At 36.1% G+C, this 12111-nt stretch overlaps 1 protein-coding gene across 1 annotated transcript in view; it reads right to left on the bottom strand.

Moving 5' to 3' along the window:
• The window catches only part of KIAA0825, a gene marked incomplete at both ends in the record, with an annotated part of 220325 nt that extends 217770 nt beyond the window's left edge, over positions 1–2555 (bottom strand). The window contains one exon of the mRNA XM_084278315.1: positions 2425–2555. Coding sequence (XP_084134441.1) covers positions 2425–2555 — 131 coding nt within the window. The remainder of the gene's footprint in view (positions 1–2424) is intronic.
• Between the last annotated feature and the right edge of the window lie 9556 nt (positions 2556–12111).

The raw sequence follows: 12111 nt of genomic DNA, 5'->3' as shown, positions 1-12111 counted from the left end.
TGTTATATAACAGTGAATGGACGAACCACTTACTCCCTTAAAACTTAGAAATAAAACAATTTTGTACAGATGGCCTTTTTTTTTTATTTTGGTTATAGCACCAAATAGAATTGGTACAATACAAAAATACTGAAGGTAATTCAACTGCTGGAAAGCATATCTGATTTGTCGTGGCACACAATTTTATAAAAGCTATTCAGTTGGAAGGCAATAAATGAGCATTCAAGTGATTTACACACTTTTGGATCATAATTTTTTACACAATGTTTTATTTTTAAAAATATATATATGCTGTATACTATTATGTTTATTCTCTGTGGTATAATAAAATCATAAATCTATCTGATGAAAAATGGATTGTATTCCAATTGTATCACTGTAGCTCATAGAGCTGCTCTTATCATACCACTTACAAAGATCAATGGTAACTTGAAAATGATTTCATTCCATGCTACCTCTAATATATTAGCAATAAAAGGACTCTTTTTAATTTAAAAGTCACATCAGCTGCTGTCCATCTTCTTTTAAACTCCTCTCCAATTCTGAAACTGACATATTACAGGAGCAAAATATCACCTGGTAACTACAGGGCTACCTTCTGATTTTCCTTGTGAAAATTAGTTTAAAAACTAGCTTAAGTGTGTATTCAGCAGAAATACAATGCTCTTCCTGGCATGCATTGCAGTGCACCACATCCTAGTCCACTTTCCTGCTCTCCTTGGAAGTATCATTTGGGTTTTACAAAATTTAAGAGCAAAAGGCCATTCTAATTTTTAGGACTATGTGCCTAAGATGGGGAAAATCACCCCTCTTAAAAATGTACAAATAGTTCCACTGTGATGATGTTAACGAAAAAAGGTAGCAAAAAATGTTAACTGATAAAAAGTGCCAAGAGAAAGGAACAAGTAGCTGCACTGCTCTGCCATGGCAAGAGGTTTTCTCAACCAGCAGCATATATTTTACACACATGAAGAACAAAGAGTAGTAAAGCATGCATTCCAAAGACTCATCTTGATAATAATTTTTCTAATTCTGAGGTTGTATCCACATAATGACGACAAAATCACTGTTATTTGGTAGCTGAAGAGATGACAACACATCTGCTAAAATGCTGGGGTCTTTTCCCAGACATTTAAGACCACAGCAACTGAAAACATCTGTACCAAAACCCCTGTTATGACATCAACAAAACTCGGTGTAAGTATCCACATTTCACTGATGATAACAGCTGGAAAATTTTAACATGAAATTGCAGGGTGCAGTGCTTCACAACAGCATATATCTCAGATCTCTGCTATCATTGCTACCATGGGGTTATTACCATTGCAACTACGTTTGTAAACACTAAGATTTTGAATTCAAAAGCTCAAAATATGAGATTTGAGTAATAGAAATAAAAATCCAGAGAAGTGTCTCAGCCCAGCATAAGCAATACAGTAATTCTGACATGACTGAAACCAGTTTTCAGTGCAATACTGGAATGGTTTATCTCCATTCTCTAGGAAGCTGTTTGGGAGCAGGCAAAGACCTCCAAAATGTGGGCTCCATTAAAATTCCAAGGTCTTAAAACAGATGTCATGAAGGGTGTTCTTTGAAATGATATGACTCTCTACTGTGCATTGTTACCCAAAGGCAAGTTTTTTCATAATCTAACACAAAATTCTGCTATTAATTTTATCTCTAAATATACACCTTATTTTTAATGGGCAGTTCTTTTATTTGCTTGAGACCACCTTTCAGAGAAAAAAAGTATTTTAAAGGTACTAAAGTGTTTAGCCTCAACACACTGCCATGACTTTTTTAAAACCTTGAATATATTTTTTTGTAGTCATGCAAAATATCCACATCAACAAAGAACTCTTTCAGTACTCACTGTTTCTACAGCATTGATATTTGGAAGCCATTATTTTACAAAGAAGTGGACAATGAAATATATTACAAAACAATTATTTTCTACTGCAGCAAAACAGTTTTAACTGAAATAGGTAAAATAATGGCTTATCTAAGAAGGATTACATATATTAACTTATCTGCCTTTTCCACTTCCATTAGAAAGGCTTAAAGACCACACTGAGCTCAAATTTGTGCAGTTTTGTAAAATTCTGTAGCTCGTTTAGTGAATAAAATTTCTACCTCATAGCTCTAGGAAATACAACTGTCATGGGAATACACATTTTCTTCCTTCACACCTACTGCAATAATTCCTAAGATGATTCAACAGTTAAAAATACCATACAGAGAAAGATTATAGCATAAGAATTATATGGTATTAAAAATTGTTAAATGCTTAAGTGGTTAAGGAAAATTTGCTACTGAAATAATTATCAGAATTTTAACTTACAACTAGAAAAGGGAAAAGCTGGATTTCCCCCTAAATATAATGACTTTCACTAATACTTTGGGTACAAATAAAATACTCCTTACCTGGAAGAGTTCTTCTTTATTTTTTCATCAAGATCACTAAGGATTTGTTGAAACTCCAAATCACCAGGAAGGACATTTAACAAACAATCTAGATTGGAAGAATCAAGAGAATACTCTCCTCCCCATTCCATTCTTGGAATCTGTAAAACAGACAGAGAAAAGTGGTTAATTCATGAAAAAAAATCAGACTGTAAGTATCAATATACACAACATTTTGTTCTAATTAATAAGGGAAGTGTTTATATAGGGAATTAATAAGGGAAGTGTTTATATAGGGAATTAATAAGGGAAGTGTTTATATAGGGAAACAGAAAATAGCGTTGAACAGTAAACTTTGTACATGCTTCTGAATAGGGATTCTACAGAGGGACACGTGTAAAATAAAAGTAGAGATAAATTTCAAATTATCTTGCTTTTTGTGTATTTTAAATAAATTGGTTCTTTAATCAAAATAGCAGTTTTCCTCATCTGTTTCTTTTTATAAGATACAGAAATAAAATTCTCACTATTATAGCTGAAAACTATAAAAATAAATCACAAAGTACATTACAGGATAAATTTGTTAAAACAGTGTGCTTGTAATTTCTGTCCAAGGAGTAATTGCTTTCTGGAAATTAAGCACAGTATTGCAAACAACTAGGATGTAAAAATCCAGAACAAAACACTGTAATGCACCAGAAAACAAGTATCATCTCAGTTTGTATGCATTTTACTCAACAAGTACTTGGCCAAAACACAGGTCAAATCCACTGGCCTACTCAAGCTAAGAGACTAAGTCCCAGAACTCATTATATCAGATGCAAAGCATCATCAAATCATTTTTTGTTGGGTGTTGGTTGTTTGCTTTTTTCTCTTTTTTGAAAAACAATGAAATTGCTTTTACAACCAGTGATGATACTGAAGTTGAAGAAAAGATTACATGGAAAAATGGAAACTTCTTAATAAGCAGTAATTTAATGTATACTATTTTGTACTTAATTATACTATTCATATCACATTAGCAACAGGAGGAACGAATGTTACTATTCAGATGCACGCAATGTTTGGGCAACAAAATATAATGAATTAATAAACACACTATTTTTCTTACAAGCAATATTCTCTTATGCAGCAATTACATTGTTGGCTGGAAATTTACCTAGAGACACAACTAGAAAAACAGATTTCTCAGAGACATGCTCCAAAAGAAATACAGGTTAAGATGCAAGGTTAAGATGATGATTTTGGTCAAATATGGGTGTACAAGTAGCAGAATTGCATTTATTCAGGATAAATGACACTACTGGTTTTGCTCTATCAAAAAACAAGCTAGAAGAAATGTGAAGGTCCTTTAGAGCCTAGTAACTCGCACATCTGAGTTAACAGCACCATACTATGAAATATTTCACAGATATATAATTATCTTAAATTCTCAGAAGCTACAGAACACCCCTTTGCAAATAACAATTCAAAGGCTTTTTGGAATGCAGCTGAAATTCAGTCACCCTTCTGTTTAAGAAGCCTGGATGTAAACCAAATACGTCACGTAATACATTGAGGGAAGATCAGTCTTTGAATATAAGGCTCGAAGTATCGTAACAGATGTTGCTGAAATTAAAGGCACTCTAATTAAAAGTAGAAGTTAACAAGCATTCTCCCAGATGCTGAAATACTTCAGTCAGTTGTTCAGGGGAAAAAAACCCAACAAAACAGCAGGCCAGTTTGGGAAGGTTCTGCAACCAGTGGAAACACATTAAACCCTGCTTTGCAGAGCTGAGATAAAAGCAATATTGTAAAAAACAGTCGATCACTCAGGTATCCTTAAATTCAGGCATGGCCACTTAAATCCATTCCCTTTTCAGAAATATCCCAGAGTTTATACAGAATGTATCTCAACAGCCACAACATATTATTCAGATACGCTTGAAGAACAGTCAATGATTGGTGTAAGAGGTGGCATATCATAGATATACGTGTTGCAAAAATAAGGATAGCTTGGAGTGATTCAGAGTTTTCATAAAAGAGCTGCACAACCAAAACTTTATATTTATTCCTAACTTTTTTCCTTACAGGATAGCCAAAAGAAGCTACGTTCCACAGAACAAAAAAAACCCAGTATAGTTTACAGACCATTACTGTTTAAAAAATTCACCATATGAAAAAAATCACCTTGTAAACATGACAGCCTAGTTTTCACGTATGAATTCCTGTAAGACTTCTATGTCATATTTCTTTGGTTCCCTTGTCAAAACAAGGTAATTATTCCTTGCAGTCATGGTTTATGGGGGGGGAAGCAACATTTGGCTATTCAATTTTCAAACACTGTTTTAGGTGGTCAACAGTAGCTTATGAAAATCTATGTGATTCTAAAATGTATGGCTATCATATGAAGAAGCGAAATTTTCAGAAGGAAAAGATATCAAGATGTAAAGTAATTAAACAGTGATCAAAAATTCTGCTTTTATTTAGTGCAACCAGTGCCAGGGCCCACCAGGAGACTTAAAGAGATGGACAACCTGTGGGACCAGACTATCACTGCAGGACTCACCCCATTGCCACCCGTGGAGTGGCAGGATGGGCACCACCTGAGAAGGTACCTCCCTTGCTATTCAGGTAACCTCAGAATCACACAGAATCCCAAGGTTGGAGAAGCCCTTTAAGCTCCTGGAGTCCAACCATCCCTGTCCTGTGCTAAACCAGATCCCTGAGCACCTCATCTCCCCCCTGTTAAACACCCCCAGGGCTGGGGATTCAGCCCCTCCCTGGGCAGCCTGGGCCAGGCCCTGACAGCTCTGCCAGGGAAGAACATTGCCCTCCCAGCTGAGCTGACCCTGCCCTGGGGCAGCTTGAGCCCATTGCCCCTTGTCCCAGCTCCTGTCCCCTGGCTGCAGAGACCATCGCCCACCTCCCTACAACCACCCTTTAGGTCTGCTCCCTGATAACCAGTATGACACAGCCCTCCTCTGATGTTTATTATTTGTCATGATAGGAGGGAAGAACTCTGTTCAGAAACTCCAAATTCTTTCCAAGTATTTTAGACAGTAATGACCCATTTCTTCTGCAAAGGAGACCAATTTCACACTTGCTATTATGATGAATAAAAAGTATCAAACCACCATATTTCTATTTACTACTGCAGTGAAATATTGTATGTTTTGAGACAAACGGTCTCAGAGAACCCGCTTCAGATGCAACTCAGTGTGTCCCTATCTGTAACAGCTACAGTTCTTTTCAAAACATATTAGAGGAATATTCTTCACTATTAAAATTATGTAGCTGTCAATCTTTTTGGTAGCTATGTAAGAAACTGACCCTGTGTACAGAGTAGCTTAAAAAGAAACATTTTCCAGGGATCTTATTTAAACTTCAGTGTAGTAATTCCCCACTTATAACAAGCCTGACCTTAAAACTGATATTTGAAAACAAGATTATGGAACATTCAATTTGATACAACTGATATTTCTTGCTTCCTCAATTCATATAGTGTTTACGTCCTTTTCTTTGTTTTTTACACTTTTTTCTCTTTTTTTGGTGTTTTCTTTTTCATTGTCAAACCCCACCTAAAATGATACTCAGTTCAAATTGGGTATTTCTTCATTCTGATAATAATTCCATAAATAAAATTGTAAAAACTCTCTACTACAGACATACATAGGAAATTCTACGGGATTTCTAAGACTAGTTTGAAATGTCTATGTTCACTACATTAAGCATTTATTCTCAGGCCTAGCCTATAGTTTGTCAACACTGTGCAGACCTAAAAATTCAATAGATTCTTGTATGAGCACTTTTGTTGAATCTCCATATGTACACCTCTCTGTATGTACAAACCACAATATTTAACTATAAGATTCATAATCTAACATATTGTAGATAGGCAGCTAACAGACATCTCCCACATTTTGACACAAACATGATTCTTTTTATCCTTCCTTATTCATGGTAAAATATTACTGGGTCATGTTTATGGCATACAAATCCACTCCAGCATTTCTAGAAACTTTTAAACGTTGGCAGACTTGTTTATTGATAAATGCTCAGTATTTAATTCTCTTCTACTTCCCAATGGCACTTCAGAAAGTGCAGATTCTTGTGTTGACTTCAGTGGGTTTCAGATTATCACAGGAGAGCATCAACCATGGCGAATGTCAGGCAGATTTTGTATTGTAGCTACACAGAACAGCTTGGGGAGCGGGGAGGGATGAAACCCTAAATACAGTTTTAAACTACAGTTCATCTGGGGTTTCCCCCATGTCAATTGCCTGAGTGTAAAATTACTTAATGGGCTGTTGGGTCCTTTGAAAAAAAAATTATACTATGCATGTGCTGAAGAAAATCATAGCAGAGCTAAAGCAGCAAGTTTAAAGTCAGACTTTATGGTTTGTCATAACGCTCGAACACACTTTCTTAAACTTCCAACTAAACTTTAAACTTCCACGGGTTTTCAAATGCCCTGTATATATTTATGCAAACTCCAAGTAGACTAAGAAGGCGTAGGCAGATGCAAAATGATCCATCTTTGAAGCACTATAGCACCTACTTCAGCAAATTATACAGTAGGTTTTCAGAAAAAGACAAAATAAACCATTAAGGCAGCAATAAAATCCAGGGGCAGGCTTTTATACACACACTACTGTGTATGAAATAATCTAAAGAAGTTATCTGAACCTAAACAGAATCTACTACTTCAGCACTGGCAGATACTTAATGGAACCAACAATTTATGGGGTGCCACACTAGGTAAATGATGTATACTTGGGCAGAAGGTCTTAGTTCCCAGTATTTCTGACCTGCTAAAGCAAGATGAGGCAATTTATAACAGATTTATCCAGAATATGGAAGATTTGCCATTAAGAACCTTAATTAAATAAACCCCAAATAATTTTAATGTAAATTATTTGACATAGATAATTAAATCCCAAGTTTGTGTCTAATAGATGAAAAGTAAAACCAAGAAATCCTCTTCAATTCCATTATGATAATTTGGCTTCGTGATTTACTACAGAAAAAAAAAATCTTTTGGTTATATCAAAACTTCTGTTATTCTCCGTAACCAGTAATATCTGAACAAACCTCTCCAGTAGATAAAAAAGTGGCAGACTGATACTGGTTTTTTTGAACCACTGATTTTTGGAGCAAGACCTGTATGAACCGAATCTCATTGTTTTACAACTCCACAATTTAGTCTTTAAGAATTCATTCAAGAGTTATAAAACCCAGGACCTGTCATTAATTTAATTCAGTTAGTGCCAAAATCCTATTTTACAGAATGATAGAATCACAGAATCCCAAGGTTGGAAAAGCCCTTTAAGCTCCTGGAGTCCAACCATCCCTGTCCTGTGCTGAACCAGATCCCTGAGCACCTCATCTCCCCTCTGTTAAACACACCCAGGGCTGGGGACTCAGCCCCTCCCTGGGCAGCCTGGGCCAGGCCCTGACAGCTCTGCCAGGGAAGAACTTTTCCCTCCCAGCTGAGCTGACCCTGCCCTGGGGCAGCTTGAGCCCACTACCCCTTGTCCCATCTCCTGTCCCCTGGCTGAAGAGACCATCGCCCACCTCTCTGCACCCTCCTGGCAGGGCAGGGGAGGTGGGGAGAAGGTCTCCCCTCAGCCTCCTCTTCTCCAGGCTCAACACTCCCAGCTCCTCAGAGGATTTGCCTTCCGGAAAATTTAGCTCATGTATGATGAGACACTTACCTCCACATACTTCAAACATTACCTGCAGTATATTTCAAGACAACTTTTAAGTAACTATTTTTATTTTTAATTGAAACATTGCTTTGTACATATAGAATACTTAGGAACTATTACCTACTACATTTATTCATTCAGCAACACTTTTTCCACATGTAAGATTCCACATGTCAGCACAAAATTCATTGCTCCAGTGCAATCCAAGCACCACGGCAATCAAATTTTCTGGACTGTTACTTTACAGCCGATCTAAATATTTGAAAACTTACTTTAACATTATATGAGGTTTACCCCTACAGCTCTCACTCCACCCACATCCAGGACAATAAAAGAAAATTACTGCCATTGGCACTACTTTAAAAAGAGGATGTCAGTGCACCCGTGATTTGAAAACAGGGGTGTTTCAAGCTGCAGCACTGGAGAGCTAGCCAAATCACTGAAGCTTTTTTTCCTGCTTCTGCTGCTTATCTTACAGGAGATATCTCTTTATTGCCATAGCATCCTTGTAAAACTAAAAGGGGATGAGAGAATTGACAAGATTTTTCATCACTTGGTTTACACTTTCAAACCATCATCTTAACAATGATTTCCTTTATCTATCTTTAGTTGCACAACTGTTCCCAGCTGCTTTACAGCACAGAAGATGCCATCTCCAATCGCACAGCAGGCAGCAACAGTGATGGCAATGGCTTGAGATAATACTATTCAATGTGAAATTCCTACTACTGTGGAGTCCACATCATCTGAATATTTAAAATTTTTCTTGAAACCACATAGAGCTTACACGAGTAATACATTTAAAAACTGTAATTTCTTCAGCTCTACTCTGACACAGTAAAAGCTTCTTACTCAATTTTCTGTGGTAAAAATCCTTTAAAAATTGTATTACCGTTCGAAATAAAGACTGGTAAAAGAAAAGGAAGAGCCTAAGAATTCTGTCTATAAAAGAATATAACCCGGTTTTGGTTCTGCTAATAGGCAGGTATTGAAGATCTCTATTTAAATTTTCCAATTTGCCTTTCATATTCTCCTATTTCTCACACTTTCCTGAAGCATAGGAAACTTTTACAAGAAGAATACCATATAGATCCAGTAAAAAAAATGCAATTAATGCACATGAAAAATAGTCTTCATGAGGGGTAGTATTTACAAAATATTTTGAATGCCACAAATAACTTTGAAACAAGTTTTATTAGAAACATCTTCTAATGTTCCCCCAGCAGACTTTCCACATTTGCTGTTGTCTTAAACGTACATTTAAATGTTAATTTTATATTCATCGGTTATTATTCACCACACACTTAACACGTTTTTCCTTTATATCTTTCAAAGAGAGATTCTCAGTATCTATAATTAAATTTGTAACCGTATTGAACAAAGCTTTTCTCCCAAATTCTGCCATTAGAAGACACAGCAAATAAGAGAGTGGGAATGAGATACAAACCACAGCGGGACTGAAGAAACACAGTCCTCACTGTGGATGAAGCAGAAAGCTGTGTCTTCTATCTAAAGCTGTAATATCTGAATGTATGTCTGTGATCTAAAGGCAGCTATATCATCCATTGAATCATCAGGGCTGTCTAAAGCCTTGAAAAGGGGCCAGATATGTAGTTCTCTGAGAGATCTTCCCATGCTGAAAATCAGCTAACACATATTTCTGAAAAATGGCATATGCCATTACTTTTAATATCTGTGGGTTTCTCAAATTGTATCACTTAGTCCTGTTTTCAAGGCATATGTACATGCAAGAATTTAAAACTAAAGATCCATGAATTCTCCCTACTGCCTTTCCCTCATTCTTTGAGTGAAATGCTGAGAATAAAAAGCAAAGGAATCAGGACTGGGGTTTTTTTAGATTTTTCTGCTACTTGGGACTGGTAAGAGCTGTTCAAAGACAAGGAGAAAATTCTAATTTACATAAACTTAATCAAACACTGTTGGTCAAAGGCAGTGACTTCAAAAGAGGAACATGCCATCTGGAGTTGCAAGGAAACTCCTGAGGAGTTATGTCAGAAGAAAGGAATAAAGCATAACATGATTTCATAACCTTCAGAAGAAAAGAAATGGCCATTTTCTGTGTAGCTCTTGAGTGAAACAGACCTGTATCATCTTTGTCTCTCAGCTAGTTACCCTGTAGCTGGAATCCCACAGTGTACAATATCCAAGATTTCAACATTCAGAAACAAGCCATTCTTAGAAAAGAAGTCCACAAACATTAAGCATCCTACCTGTGAAAAAATCAGTGGCTTTCCCTGCCTTCTTATTCTTCTTTACAGCTACTAAAACCCTAAGTGTGACAACAGTTTATATACAAGTATGCCTTTTTTCCTCTTTATCCTTTTTCTGGCTTTCCTTAGTAGAGATAAAAGAAGGATCCAAGTATGCCTCTTCCCACAGAACTCTTTTTGTGCCTGCACTTCTATTATATTTAATAAGTTAAAAAAGGGATAAACCTGTTGCAAAATGTCTTCTATAGATAGGCTTTAAGACCTTACCAAAAAACTCAATAATCCACCTTTCTGCCTCTCCTGTCCCCCCAACACAGCATAAAATCCTCTTCTGCCATTGTCCCTGATTAAGACTACATCAATCTCACTGTCATATGGATATGCTTTATGAATGTTTTTTAAAACTCTTCAGGCATAAAAATACTGACTAAAGTAATAATTAATGCATAGAGAAGAGAGTCTAAGAAGCCTAGTTAGAAAAAAACCTGACAATATGTTTTCTTATCCTCCCTCTACAACTAATGGTATTTGCCAAGAAAATATATAATAACTTCAATAATTTCCAAATGGCATATAGTATTTATTTCCTACAGTTACAGTTGAGGATAATAAGTAAATTTTGCATACTTGTATGAAAAAATGTCCAAGGAAAATTATTAGCTTTCCAGAGAAAGACTGCCCAGCACTGTTTTTTTTCCTGAAGGAGAAGAATGTAAGAGATCTCCTATGTGAGAGGCTAACAATGCATCGACTGCAAAATTGTCTTTACAATTGTGGCAATAAGAGACACTATTTAGGGATAGTATGTGAGTTTCCTCACTTCCTGTCACTTAACAAACTCAGAAAGAAGAGGCAATACTTTATAAACCCCCAAATCTCACTCAGAAATGTGTGCCCTGAACCACCTTCTACAGCCTTCCTATCTTGCTTGTCATTAATGTCTAAAATTGCACAGATTTATAAGGACTGTACTGAAGGAACTAATCTTTTAACACACTGCTAAAGAACCTAACATATACCAGTTTCAACTAAAAACCTTACAAATACATGCTAGCTGCTTCTGTAGAAGACCATAAAAGCCTTTTCTCTTCTTGTTTATTGGAAAAATCCTCCATCCGGACACAATACTCTTTGAGGACAATGGTATTTAAAGGAAAGAAATTCCAAGACCTTTGAGGTCTTACAGTTCAGTAGATCATATACAGAGATGCTAGAATTTTAACAGGAAATAGCTTTCCAATAGAACTATTATATTTAAGAAGAATTACAAAAAAAAAAAAAGCCTGTGACCACAGCTTTTAAAGAGCAGGCTGCATTTCAGTACCCCTGCACATTCTATTTTTTTTCAATTACTTCTCTATTTAAAGCTGAGAGTTTGAAAAATGTCAATTTTATAATGAAATACAGAAACTCTCCATTGAGATGTCTCTTAAGTGGGTCCAAGTTTATAGCTACAAGCTTAAAGGCTTGTTTAGTTGTATAAATCTCATGGATTTTTTTTTCCCCCAAATACTATTATGAAAGCTTCTTACTACATTCTCACAGGGTCATATGAAGCGTTTTACTGACAACTGTAAATGTCCATTAAACAGTCCATTTTTCCTCCCCCTTTTTTAATCTTTCATCTCTTAAATCAAAAGTTTAAATTGTTTTTTTCTCCAATAATTCAACTTGTAAAGGCTTCATGCCATACTGTCTAATGCCCAATACATCCTTAAGAAACTATAGGTTAATGCAGTCATATGCAGCTGCTTATCCACCCACCATTTCTAGCTTCAAAAGCACTG

This window comes from Gallinula chloropus, assembly GCF_964237585.1.
Source record: "Gallinula chloropus genome assembly, chromosome: Z".
NCBI classification, from domain to species: domain Eukaryota; kingdom Metazoa; phylum Chordata; class Aves; order Gruiformes; family Rallidae; genus Gallinula; species Gallinula chloropus.
The sequence above is the reverse complement of the archived record's forward strand: the minus strand, read 5'-3'. Positions and strand labels throughout refer to the sequence as shown.